The sequence below is a fragment of the Labeo rohita genome, chromosome 21 (genome assembly GCF_022985175.1).
Source record: "Labeo rohita strain BAU-BD-2019 chromosome 21, IGBB_LRoh.1.0, whole genome shotgun sequence".
NCBI classification, from domain to species: Eukaryota; Metazoa; Chordata; class Actinopteri; order Cypriniformes; family Cyprinidae; genus Labeo; species Labeo rohita.
Window position 1 is genome coordinate 22841716 of NC_066889.1, and position 14786 is coordinate 22856501.

The following is a 14786-nucleotide window of genomic DNA, read 5'->3' on the forward strand; positions in this document are numbered from 1 at the left end:
ACATGCTTTGGTGCAGCTTCATTTTATTGTCTGTAGATTGTATTTTTGGATGTAAATGTGCATTACACAACAAATAAACAAGGTTTATGATGTGCCTGTTAAATGTTTGTTATTATTTTGTTTTACAAACACTACCATGGTAACCTTTTTATACAGCGTAAATACGACTTATGTGACCCTGGACTACAAAACAAAATAAGCAGCACGGGTATATTTGTAGCAATAGCCAACAACACATTGTATGGTTCTAAATGATTTTTCTTTTATGCCAAAAATCATTAGGATATTAAGTAAAGATCATGTTCCATGAAGATATTTTGTAAATTTCCTACCATAAATATATCAAAACTTAATTTTTGATTAGTAATATGCATTGCCAAGAACTTCATTTAGTCAGACACATATCAGTCCAGTATCCAGGTATCAATACAGTCTGTCACTACTACAAGGTAGTAGTTGCATGTATATACTTTGTATATACTTTGTAAATATTTTGTAAATTGCCTACCATAAATATATCAAAACTTAATTTTTGATTAGTAATATGCATTGTCAAGAACTTCATTTAGACAACTTTAAAGGCAATTTTCTCAATATTTTGATTTTTTTGCACCCTCAGATTCCAGATTTTCGGCCAAATATTGTCCTATCCTAACAAACCATTTATTACTGAAGCTTATTTATTCAGGTTTCAGTTGAAATGCATACATTTCACTTTCAAAAACTGACCCTTATGACTGGTTTTGTGGTCCAGGGTCTCATATAAGCTTGAACTTACATTATTTCCACCTCAGTCAGGCCCGTAGCCAGGGGGGGTTCGGGTGGTTCGAACGACCCACCCCATTCAGCCAAAGGTCCAGAATTTATGTACGTTTTTTTTTTTTTTTTTTTTTTTTTAATAAACAAGTGTTCTTTTAAATAACAACGCACGTTTAAAGCCATAAAAAGTATTTAATATCAGAATCATTTAATATAATGGATTATTTTTACTGTAACACTGACTGCACTATGGTATTGCGGCAGAATTGTGGGACATATCGAACTGTGTTATATTATTATGTAGACACGTATTAAATCTATTAAAGGAGTAATGGAATAAAATTACAGTATTTTGTGATCAATAACGTTTGTGCATTTATACTAAGACCACTGTTCTTCATACAAATACCTAGAAGCCAGTGGTATTGAGGTGAATAAATATTTTTTAATAATTTCATCATATAAAAATAAGGTTGTTAGAATTTTTACAGATGTTACTGTTTTTGATAATGAACATTATCTGAGCTGTAAATCAGGATATCAGTTTAATATATTACTAGACATCTTGCTTATTCCGTATTAATTCTATTTCTGCAGGTCTTTAAAAAAGTAACAAAAAGCCTTAAGTTTGATTTTTATAAAACTCTGCATAAAATTACTTCTTTGCTATTTGTATTTTGAAAAGGAGGAAAGACTGCAAAGGGCTCAGAGGTTGAAAGGGGCCCAGAATGGGGGCTCAGAAAACTCAGTGGAAGGGTGTAGCATGGGTCAAGGAAGAACACAGTATATTCTGACCAGGGACGGTTCTAGAACCTTTTTTTCAGACTGTCATCAACTTTTTTGTTTGTTCAATTTGCACAATGAACATGGGTTGGATCTTTTACTTTTGAGTTCTTAAAGTGCACCAAATGAATGAATTTCACTTCAAAATGTATAAAATTTTCTCCTGGGTGGGGCATGCCCCCAGACCCCCCTAGAGGTCACCCACCATTTAGATATGTGGCAGTATAAAGAATCTGTTAATTTATTGCATTAAAAATGTCATTCATTTAATTCACTAACTAACGTATTGCTTTAAGTATTTCTGTATGTTTACTGAACAAGGCGATATCTTGGTAAGCAGTTTGACAACATTGTAGTAAATATTTTGGTAAATCTAAAAATCATGCTTATTAAGATACCAGCAGACATGATAATACAGCACAACTTGGTGCATGAGTTTTCACCAAAATGAAGTATTTGAACCTCATAGTTAAATACAAAATGGGTGGGAACTGAAAAAGGTCCACTTTTTGGAAAAAGAGAACCCCCCCTTCCGCTAGGCTGGCTACGGGCCTGCCTCAATAACTGATGAGTGGTAGAAAACACATTTTCATAAAATAGGTTAAATTATAGTATATTAATAGCTTTCCTTGCTATTTGCCACCACTGTCATCAAAAATGTATTTAAAATGCTGTTAAAATAAAATTAAATTTTATTTATTTAAAAAATGGCTAAAATAGCCTATACTTTAAACTAACATGTGCTGTTTAGAAAATGTATTTAATTATATTTATACCACACTCTTTAACGATCTACATATTAATTTGTTTTTCTTTTAACTATTTTGGCGGGATGGGTTACCATGGTATATTTTTTGTATATTTTTTAGATTCGCAGAAAACAAACTTGTTAAGCGCTCTTTTCATTGTTAGACTAATAAAATAAAATACACACATAATCCACACACACAACACGACGTCTTGTATATTTTTTAGCTGCATTATTTTCGCTTTAGCTGAGCAGCCTATAAAACTCAATTTCCCAGAGTTGCAGAGTTTGTGTGAAGAGCGAGTCGCCACACAAACTCCTCCCATAACAAGACACGGAGTTCAGCGTCTTGAATTGTTCGAAGGAACATGTCAACAAGACACGAAACCAACCGTCCTCGAGCTGGTAAGTATGTTATTTCACATAACTAAAAATGTTTAGGTATTTAAATAGCGAATTCGTCCTGTCAGGCTCGGTAATAGCCTACCCTCCTTGTATCTTACAGTCGACTCCCTCTTGCCTTATGTATCGACCACTGGCTCTGTCTTGTCTTATTTTAATGTTTCCTTATGTTATCAAAATGCTAAATTGTTTCGTAAAGAGCTTTCCTTTAATAATAGCATTTTTAAACCAGTCGCAATGTTATTGTAGGGACTACCGCATGTCTTAAGACTCGGTTACACTTTAACCCATGTGATATCTGTGTGTTCGGTATCATCTGTCCTGAGTTAGTAAAATAAGAAGCATGCAAGCCTCTTTAGTAGGTCAGACAATATTAATCGTGTGTCTAGTGCTTGGCTATTTTAGTAAAAGTTCACTCATCATACAAAGTGGTTGTACAACTAACTCTGACCTATTTACATGGCCATGCATGTACTGTCAGTGTCCTTTTGAACCTCTATATGGAAGAAAATAAGGTTGCGAAGACCGAAGAACCAGTTTTTTGCACTCACACGTTCCGAATCAGCAAAAACTTGAGTGCTGTGAGATAATACATGATTGCTTCATCCCTTCAGAAATGTTTCTTGTTAAGATAGGCTATTAGATTGATTTATTTGCTTGGCAAAGTATCCTTTTAAAACAGTAGTTTGTTGTCAGTCACTGTTTCTTCTTTGGTCAACCTCTCTGCATGACAATTACTCAACCTACTTTGCAAAATCTTTCGTTTAGGGAAGTTGTCTGTTGTCAGAGAATCCCATGCCTCTTGTTACTACTGAAATGTCCTTTATCAGCAGAACTGAATAGAGCAGAACAATCTGTTCCGAAAGTACAAATAATTTTCTCCAAAAATAATTAGATTTATAGTAAAGAAAGGCCTACTGTGGACTCTAGGGGTTTTAAAGCAATGAAAAATGCTTCAGGATATTTTCAATTATATTTTATTAGAGTTTTGATAGTATTATTTGTATTTTTAGGAGCAGTTTTGCTCACTTTTTCTCGGTTTCTCCCCAGTTCCATACTAAAAAAGCCATAATAGTCAATTTTAAAGTCAGTGTGGGGAAAAAAAACCCTGTCTATATTTTAAATGCATATTATGGATCTTTTTGTAAACAACTAATCCATGTATATTTTTCATTTTTAAAAATACGCATTGAGCAAAGACCATGCCCTACTTTTTTTGTTATTCTCTAATCAGTTACACAGATTACACATCACAACATGGAAGAAAAAGTGATCAAAAATACTTGATTTTTATTATCAGTGACATATACTGAATAATCTTATATTTTACTATTATTTCTAAATCTGTTTTGCATTTACAGTTCTTTTTGGGACACGTAGTATAAATTCATGACTACAAGTACAACCTTTTTTACTTTTTAAATGGAATGTTCTGATTCAAAGCATTATTTCGTTGTTTTTATTCAGATCTCTTTATTGATTTCTTTGACAAAATGAGACACTTCCCAAGACCACTGAATAGGTGGGCAGTCATTGTTGTATTTTATTAGTGTGCTGTACATTTCCCTCAAAAGCATGAAGGAGTTCAGCTCTTCTAGGTCTTTCCGCAGTAGAAAACATTGTCACTGTGCTTTTCATTTAAACCAAGTGTGTCTGGTGGCACTTAGCCAGTCTTAAAGTTTTGCAGGTGGCGTTGCATACTGCAGACCCAGAGGCTCTTGTGTTGTCCTCTGGTGCAGTCAATTCACACACTGCCACAGTGAGAAACCTTGGCAGCATGAATAAACTGCTTTTGTTTATGTGTTCACCTCCCAGTAGACCAATTCAGGGTGATATCAAAGCTAAAATGATGTGTTGTTTTGCTGGAATTTGTAATGTGATTCCTACATCTGCATGACAAGTAGAATTCTGTTTGGACTTTGTTTCAACCTCTTACACTGACACTCTTTACCACTCCTTTTCCCTCAGGCTCCTAAAGGATAATGAACAAGAAGAAAACGCTACGCTGAGAGAAGGAAAAATAGATGCAAGACTCCGTTTTGCACAAGTTTTTCACTTTTGTTTTCTGTCTGCCAAATGTCTTCTATAGTCTGTATAAAATTTTATCCTTTGGTTTTATTAACTTTTCAACTGTGAATTCAAAAACTAAGACTCAGAATGTACCAAGTAGTCCCAGGAGGTGCAGGAGGAACGATTACAGATGGCGTGCCCATCAAGAAGATAGACAAGGACAGTCGCCCTCTGGTGGGCGCTGGAGTTATTGGTGTGATTCTGGTGATTGCGGCAGTGACTGCATGGTGCTACTATATTGCCTCCCTACGTAAAGCTGACCTGCTGAAGACAGAATTGCTTGATCTGAATAAGGATGGCTTTCTTATTCGTAATCAAGCTGGGGGGATTGTCCTTAAGATGGGTTTCAGGTCAGTATGCATGGTGCATGGAGTTTATCAGTTGAGTTTTACCGTTTTCGAATCCATTCAGCCGATCGCCGGTGCACTTTTAGCATAGCTTAGCATAGATCATTGAATCTGATTAGACCGTTAGCATCTCGCTCAAAAATGACCAAAGAGTTTTGATATTTTTCCAATTTAAAACTTGACTCTTCTGTAGTTACATTGTGTACTAAGACTGACGGAAAATAAAAAGTTGCGATTTTAAGATTGCCGATATGGCTAGGAACTCTACTCTCATTCCGGTGTAATAATCAAGGAACTTTGCTGCCGTACCGTGGGTGCAGCAGGCACAATGATATTACGGAGCGCCTGAAAATAGGCTAATTTCTGTCAACATAACCAATGTGACCACCTGCTTGCACAGGAAGACTATTTTCAGGCGCTGCGTAATATCATTGCGCCTGCTGCACCCATGGCATGGCAGCAAAAGTTCCTTGATTATTACGCTGGAATGAGAGTGTAGTTCCTAGCCTTATTGGCCTAGAAAATCACAACTTTTCATTTTCCGTCAGTCTTAGTACACAATGTAGCTACAGAAGAGTCATGTTTTAAATAAAATATCAACTCTTTGGTCATTTTTGAGTGAGATGCTAATGGTCTAATCAGATTCAATGATCTATGCTAAGCTATGCTAAAAGTGCTACCGCCAGACCCGGAGATTGGCTAAATGGATTAGAAAATGGTAAACCTCAACTGTTTAACTCCAGGGGAGTTGAAAAATGAGCCTATTTTCAAAAAAAGTGGAGTGTTCCAAATATCATGATTTAATTAATAAATACCATTGTTTTTGGGGAGTTACAAACATATTCCTAAAATAAACTGATTTATGCTTGCTGATTTCAGATCTGGCACGCTTGATCTTGACTCCTGCTCAAAGGAGGGAGTGGTCCTTCGTTGCTCGCGTTCGTTTGCTGGCAAGGTAAACTTCTTCATCATGACGGTAAAGCCAAAGGAGACAGTGGTGTGTTATCGTGTACGTTGGGAAGAGTTGGAGTCGGACCGACCTGTGGAACACGCTATGTCCTACAATGAATCCCACTGGTATGGCGGTGCTGAGACTGCTGTTCAGCATTGGCCAATTGCTATCTCAGGCCAGCAGGCACCCAAACCTTTTGTCACCAGCGACGTGTACTCCAATCGCCACGACTTCGGTGGCATTCTGGAACGCTACTGGCTTTCGTCCAATGCAACTGCCATTAAGATCAATGATTCTGTGCCCTTTCACCTGGGCTGGAATGATACAGAGAAAACCATGTACTTCCAGGCACGATATCAGGACAGTCCATACAAACCTGCACCTGGAAGGCCTCCCTATGCTGAACTTAGTTACAGAGTCTGTGTTGGCCCAGATGTGACTTCTATCCACAAGGTCATGGTTCGTCGATACTTCCCAAAACCTAACAAAGTACCGGCCAAAGAAATGTTCCGCCACCCAATATGGTCCACCTGGGCTTTACACAAGACAGACATCAACCAGGAAAAGCTTTTAACCTATGCAGAGAATATACGCAGGAATGGTTTTAACTGTAGCCACTTAGAACTTGATGATCGTTACACCAGTCAATATGGAGAGTTTGAATTTGACACACAGAAGTTTCCAAATGCTTCTGCAATGTTTCAAAAACTCAAGGCTGATGGCTTCCTGGTATCCCTGTGGACGCATCCCTTTGTGAATTATGATTCTGCCAATTTTGGGCCATGTGTACAGAAAGGCCTTTTTGTGATGGAGCCTACAGGTCAGCTTCCTGCTTTGGTTAAGTGGTGGAATGGCATCGGTGGAATTCTCGATTTTACCAATTCAGAAGCTCGCAACTGGTTCATGTCCCAGCTTCGTTCCTTACGCCACAAATACGGCGTTTCTTCCTTTAAGTTGGATGCGGGCGAGACTAACTACTTGCCCTGGCAGTTCAGAACCAAAGTCCATCTCCCTGACCCAAGCACCTTCACTCGCCGCTACACCGAAATGGCCATTCCTTTCAACGAGCGTGCTGAACTTCGGTCTGGCTACGGCTCCCAGAATATCTCATGTTTTTTCCGTCCAATCGACCGGGACTCTGTGTGGGGCTATGAACTTGGCCTGAAGTCTCTGATCCCAACTGTCCTCACTATCAGCATCCTAGGCTACCAGTTTATCTTGCCAGACATGATTGGAGGCAATGCCTATCCCAACCGTACTGATGGAAATGGCAAGCTACCAGACCGTGAGCTCTATATTCGATGGCTGGAGCTGTCTGCTTTCATGCCCTCCATGCAGTTCTCCATTCCTCCGTGGGAGTACGATGACGAGGTGGTGGCTATCGCTCAACGGTTCACTGAACTACATGAGACACTGGTGGCTCCCAGGGTCATAGAACTGGCTGGAGAAGTTCTAGACACCGGGGACCCCATAATTCGCCCAATATGGTGGATCGCCACTAGTGATGAAACGGCTTATAGAGTTGACTCACAGTTTTTGATAGGGGATGACTTGATGGTGGCACCAGTACTGGAGCCGGGCAAGCAAGAAAGGGATATCTATCTACCAGCGGGACGCTGGAAGAGTTACAAAGGAGAACGATACGACAACAAAGAGCCAATACATCTAACAGATTACCCAGTTGATCTTGATGAAATTGCTTACTTTGAATGGGTTCAGTGAGACTTATGCGAATCATCTGGAGTTTTGAGCATGTCTTCCATTTAAAGCGTTTGTGAAATTGATTAATTTTTTTTCAGGGAATTTAGTTACTCATCCAGGGTTTAAATTTTACAAAAACAGGACTGTTTAACAAGCTTCCGGTTGCATATTCTAACATTCTCCATCAGCTTAGTTGTGATGTTTTGTGCCATTACAGCAGTTAAACATGCATTAGATATATGAAGCTAATGTCTAAATCCATGCCTTGCATTTAAACAGCCAATGTCTTTACCATCTCAAAACCTTAACACAATTAAGATTTTACACATGCATCTTGCCAAATTTACTAACTTCATGGGCTGTGACAGGTAATTTTGCACAATGCATCTTTCATGTTTTCTCACATGCATTTTTAAAAAAGGGAAATTTTACCAGTACTGTAGATAAGCTGACTTCTTACAGGTGTACAATTTTGTGAATGCATTAACGTATGGCTTTTTAACTGCAAGCAATAGCAATACTGCATCCCCTATATACACTACAGCCGTGCATGCAGCACATTCGAGCCTAGTCTGCCCTACTCTTGCCTGTAAGCACCAATACTTGATATAATCACATTAGGAGTTTCTATGAGTAATGGGTGCTTGTGGCTGCATTGGAAACTACCAGCAGTCTTTTTTTTACTCTACTTGCTATACTATCATCATGTAGTGCCAAATACATCACCAGTAGGCCTTGTTCAAGCATTACTCCATTACTGCCACATTTACAGATAGGGTTGTCAAACGATTAATCGCATGTTAAATAAAAGTTTGCATTTACATAATATGTGTGTGGAGTGTGTGTATTAATATATAAATAAGAAATATACACAGTACACACCTATATTATGTACACAAACTTATTTTGCATGCGATTAATTATGATTAATCGTTTGACATCCCTGTGCTGAAACGTTTCCTGCCACATAAAATACATTGTTTTTCCTTCCACATTAAATCGATGTGTGCTGCTCATCTTGTTTTGAATATTATGCTGTGCTGCCTAATTTTTGTGTTTTGCAATAAGGGCACAACGCTGAATGCTTACTCAGTTAATCTTTATCAGATTATTTTCTTGCTGCGCAAGGGTCACCTTTGTGTTTGTTGTGTTTGTTTAACGCTCTTCCAGCACGCCGACAATCGACTCTCACTGCAAGCTTTCTCTAATCTACGACCTTCAAGCTTATTTTTAGCTCTTCCCACACAACTGTGAAAGCGCACTCATCCACTCTGGTGAAACAATGAATCTGTCAAGCAATGTGTCTGCTCTAAAAGTAGCTACGGAGTATGAAGACATGGCAGCTGCCTTTCTAGTACTTGTGTACCTCAAATAACCGTTTCGATTGTCGCTTCATGGTATTTAATAACTTACTTCAGGAGGTGTTTGGGATGATTTTCTTCACTGGGACTATGTGCTTGTGGATTTCATTTTGTTAATAGGCCCTTAACAGCGTGGGCGCCAAACAGACTGTAGACTGCTGATGTTCCAGAAACTCACTGGAGCAAAGCTTCACCATCAGCTTTCCGCAGACTGGAATTTCAAGGTTTTTTTTTTTTTTTTTTTTTTTTTGGGGTCAAAAAGAATGTGAAAAATTCCCAGAAGCAAAAATGCTTTGTTTGTACATCTCATAGACTTTGTGTGTGTGTGTGTGTTTGCTTTTTAAAAATATTCACAATGTCTCGGACTAATACATTTCTGTGTTTATTTCAAAACAAATAGTAGTGAATGCAAGTATTTATTTGTTTTGTGGCTAAAACTGCACATTTAGTTTCGCATTTCACCTGGTAAAGCAAGTGCTGAGTTTGAGCAGCTGCCTTGAAAATGGAATCGTTCTCCAGAGCGTCACAGGAGGGCAGTGTTGACCTGCTTTTCTAGTCCTCCACTTGAAGCTTGTGAAGTGTTGGCATGGCACAAGAAAATCCTGTACTTTATTTCAGTATTTTTCTCTCACTGAATATAATTAGCCTGATATTGAAGTAAAATGGTACCATTAAACTTTTGACCTCTCTCAAGAGTTATGAGTTATTAATTGTACTTTCTCCTCTGCATTAATTGTACTGCCCTACATTACCGATAGACTGTGTCTTCAGTGGCCGAATGATGCCACCCACTCACTATTCAGTTCACTATTTTCCCGTTTGATAGTGTTACTGGACTTGAGCAGCACATGGATTTTGGCACTGATATGCGATGCAATTTTGGCTCGTCTTTCGAGTGGTTATTAGTTTAGTTTCTTTGGCATTATGCGGTTGGTTCTGCCAGCCTCAGCCCTCTGTGTAGTTCAGTATGGATTTCCATCGTGTTAGTAATTTGTGGGCAGTAAATGAAAAAGTTAATGAATGATTTTATGAAGCAACTTTGTTGACTTTTGTTGTAAGGTTGGCGCAGTCTTTAGGATTTCCAACTGACTAAAGAATGATCGAAATAAGGGCACCTCTGTATTTTCAATTCCATTGGCTGTTTCGTAATTGCATGTACAAGTAGTTTAGATCTACATAGTGAGATACGCTAGAAAACCACTGTTCACATTTTTACAGAGCAGTCTCAAATGTCGGTTTGCTCCATCTCCACCTCATTTTCCTGGTGGATTGGGCTGCATTTCTTCACTAAGTTCAAACGAGGCTTTCAGGCAGGGCGGTCATGGGTCCATGAATTCATTGAAGCTCCAACCTTCTCTAGCCCCTCGCAGGAATAGTAATTATTGCAAAGCAGGTTAAGCCTGATCAAAGTTTGAATCAGTCTTTGGTCCAGCATTGAATGAAGTCTCCTCAGAGAGGCATCTTCTTGGTTTTTTGGGCCCTGCTCATCATTGGTAGATAATGACACGGTGTTGAGGTAATTTACAGGTTATATGGAGGTTGCCCTGGATCAATAAATCATTTAGTTGAGTTTGGGACAGAGGTGGAGCAGTGATTTGATGAGCAGGAAAGGGCAAAGACCAAGGGTGGTCTGACAGTAATATGTTTGGGCCACTCGTTGGGAAAGACCTACAACACAATTCCACATTAAGAGAATTTAGTTTTTAGTCTAAGATTTAATACACTGAATACACAAGTCAACATGTATTGTGCATGCACACTGTTACAAAGAAAATGTCGTCTTTTTATAACGTCTTTATAATGTTGTCTCTAATTTCTTGTTTCTCCTTAAGAACAACTATTATTTTTAGTTTTTACGTCACCAGTGCTGCTTTATTTGTTTCGACTACCTATCATTTGTACATGATGGGGAAGAAATGTTAATGTTCTGTGTTGTCTCCCGAAGATTTTGTGCTCCACAGAGAAACTTTTTGCATTTGTTCACAAAAAAGTTATTTGCTACCTCAGGGGAATGCAAGACATTTGGAAGAGAATGCAAAAGCAATGAAATATAATTTAATATAAACCTCCCATCTCATACTTTTTACGTCAACATGTCCCTTTAGGGGCTCTCTGTACATTTGAGACTACTTTTCATGATTTAGTCAATTCCCAGTGGATAAATTCAGAAAAATGCTTACCTCTGAAGATTTTAAATGCAGCTTCCAAAAAAATCATATTTAAGATTGTTGGTTGATTAGAATTTTAATGTGGCCCTGGACCACAAAATTGAGACTTCTTAATCATCTGAAAGCTAAATAAATGAGCTTTCCATTGATGTATGGTTTGTTAGGATAAGACATTAGAGGGTTTGCACTTACGTCACGCTTTGGTCAGTTACCCGGATGCATGACCATACTGGAAGTACTCGGATGTAAACACCAGCATGGATTGCATGGTAAATGTACTACTAAATGCCTTGTTCTGCTATTTTATGGTGTATAAACCATGGAAAAAATGGGTGGAAGCTGCTAAATCATACAGAGAAACACTTAAATAAGTTTAGTCAACTTGAAATGTAAACTTGTACTAAGTGACAACTTAGATATTTGTGTTTGCTAAACTTAACAGATGGGTAAGTAACACAGCTGCCTTAAAATTTGAAGTTGATTCAACTCAAATATCCAAGTTGTCACTTAGTATAATTTAACATTTCAAGTTGAATACACTTTTTTTTTAGTTTTTTTGAGGCCGCGATGTTACAAATTATTTTAAGTTGACTCAACAAATTGTTTTTTACAGTGTACCTGACTGGAAATTACAAGAATAAAGACAAATGTTGTCAAGATTCTTGACCTGGAAAAACAACTTTTGTTCTTCAGACGGGCTTTTGCACTCTTCTCCTTGATTTGTTATAACTTTTGGCAGTCTATAGTAGTCCAAATGCCCAAAACGCAACAATAATTGAACATTTTCAGCAGCAATAATCAGCAAAATACGCAAGTTTCATTCGGTTCAGTGGCATTGTTTATATCCAGTACCGCCAATATGGCCTAAGTGATGACGCGTTATGAAAACACATATTTGGCTGAGCTACAGCTATTTGAAAAGTCTGAGGGTGCAAAAAAATAAAAAGTCTAAATATTAAGAAAATTGCCTTTAAAGTAGTCCAAATGAATTTATTAGCAATGCATATTACTAATCAAAAAGTATTGATATATCTATGCTACGAAATTTACTTAATATCCTAAAGATTTTTGGCATAAAAGGTAAAATTGATCATTTTGACCCATACAGTGTATTGTTGACTACTTCAAACATAGCTTTGCTACTTAAGACTGGTTTTGTGGTCCAGGGTCACACATGTGAATCACACATTTGCATGTTTAAATTTGCTCATAGCATCACACAACCTCGTCATAGGCTAATATAGAATACTCCCAAGTTATTCAAGCATTTTTTCCACCGGTCACGTCTTATCTTGCCTACGGCACCAAGTGAACCAGGAGAGCCAGTGCTGCCCCCTCAAAAAAATAGCATGATGCCTCAGGACAAAATTAAGTCCAGTCTTGCACTGAATATCCTATTTCCCTTTGTAATGCATCACGTTACAGAAATAAAACAGTAGTTAATTTAGACTTGAACAGGTAGTTCACCCAAAAATATGAGGTACTCAGCCTTATATGTGACCCTGGACCACAAAACCAATCATAAGTGGGTATATTTGTAGCAATAGCCAACAATAGAATATATGGGTCAAAATGATTGTTTTCCCTTTATCTTTAGAATATTAAGTAAATATGTTCCATGAAGATATTTTGTAAACTTCCTACCATAAATATATCAAAACTTATTTTTTGATTAGCAGTATGCATTGCTAAGAACTTCATATGGACAACTTCAAAGGCGATATTCTCAATATTTTTTTTTGCACCCTCAGATTCCAGATTTTCAAATAGTTCTTGTCCAAATATTGTCATGTCATATAACAAACCATACATCAATGGAAAGCTTATTTATTCATCTTTCAGATGTTTTATAAATCTCAGTTTTAAAAAACTGACCCTTATGACTGGTTTTGTGGTCCTGGGTCACATATCTTTCCAAACCTGTATGACTGTCTTTGTGCATAACGACATTAAGGTCAGTAAACGATAAAGGATTTTCATCTTTGGGTGAACCGAATCTCCTTAAATGTTAGAAACTGATTCAATCGCTTCATCTAGAGAGCTCCCAAAAAGCCTCATGCGTAAAACGATCAATTTTTGTTGTGAATGGAGCCTGCATGTTTTCACCTGTAGTTCCAGCGTGATTTGGACAACATGTGGCTCTTCTAAAATGTTGGCGCTAACCAGGTCACTAACTGTGCTTTAGAGCAGGTTTACTTTGCCTGTCAATGACGCCTCCAAGACATTGATTTGCACTCACGGCCTGTGCAGAAGACACACACTCGAATCGATTAGCTGTCTGTATTCCATTCCTCAGAAATCAATGCTGTTTGTGGCTTTGCCAGTCTACAATGATATTTTTTTTTCTAAAGTGATTGGGATTAAAGACAGCATTCTAATATAGTTTGACGCTTATTTACGCGTCGTGGGCGGGGCCGTTTAATCGGGTGGGTGGAGCTTGCGTTAAGCATTGGATTTTGATAACGTGCCATCACGTTCGTCACTGATAAATAGTTTTGTTGTTGCGCGGCTGTTGTTTATACCAGCAGAAGCTCAATGACTCATGATGACACATTGTGAGTAAGCGCACTTGTGCCCAAAAACAACAAACAGCGCGGCTGTTCTCATTTAGGCCCAATTGAAGCACTCGTTCCACTGCTTGGTGATGGAATGACCTGTTAGATGAAATCTGTTCAACATTTACTCCAACGGCGCATTCATATCTTTTTCATCCGCTATAAATGGATTTGTTTGCTGTGGAGCTGTATAAATTCCTCTCGAAGTTCAAGGTAGCTTCATCTGGAGGCGTAAAGTTTGCGTGGTGAAATATAAGTATTTTAATACAGTGTTTGATTTCAGTCACGCAGTTGCGTGAAGCTCCTTTAGGGGGCAGTGCAGCTTCACATTGATTCCCCCCTTCAGTTTGATAGTGAAGCATTGTGGACCTCAGCCCAGATGTGATCAACTGGAAAAAAGAAGTGCACCTACTCTGAGCTACAAGGACGACACAAACCTGGCAGAGGCCCCCTGCGCTCCCTCCTGCCCTGCCTTATGCCCACCTGCGTGCCCATCTGCAGAAGAGCCCCGCCAGTTGTTCTGTTTGCATGCCAGGGTGAATCAAGCCCATCGGCTCCACTCCCAGGTGCGTATCTGGCTGTGTCCTCCTCCTGAGAGCATACTACTAGCCTTCCTGGGAGGAACCAGTGATCAGATGTCCACAAGTCCACTTGCAGCATTATGGTTTATGAAAAGGAATGGAAGCAGATTGTGTGCTGGCTGGTCCAAATACAGTTTTGGCTTCAGTGCTTTGAAACATGAATGGTTTCTTACCTTTTATGCCATCAGTGAAGCTTTTTTAATATATGCAGTATTTATGTCATAAATGCAGTATGAGAGATTGCAATGACAGATATGTCACACATGCTTGTTTTCGCCCTAAAACAAAATGCCTTTCATACCACGTCTAAAATGACCTTTAAGTCAACATGAAATCAAAATTGACCCAGTTTAACACTT

General features: G+C 38.4%; 1 protein-coding gene across 1 annotated transcript; it reads left to right on the forward strand.

Moving 5' to 3' along the window:
- Nucleotides 1-2572: 2572 nt before the first annotated feature.
- myorg (myogenesis regulating glycosidase (putative)) lies at nucleotides 2573-9816 on the forward strand. Its single transcript, XM_051093413.1, has 3 exons — nucleotides 2573-2695; nucleotides 4661-5112; nucleotides 5989-9816. Exons 2-3 carry the CDS (start codon nucleotides 4850-4852, stop codon nucleotides 7781-7783), a joined length of 2058 nt encoding a protein of 685 aa, XP_050949370.1. The 5' UTR covers nucleotides 2573-2695; nucleotides 4661-4849; the 3' UTR covers nucleotides 7784-9816.
- The last annotated feature ends 4970 nt before the right edge of the window (nucleotides 9817-14786 follow it).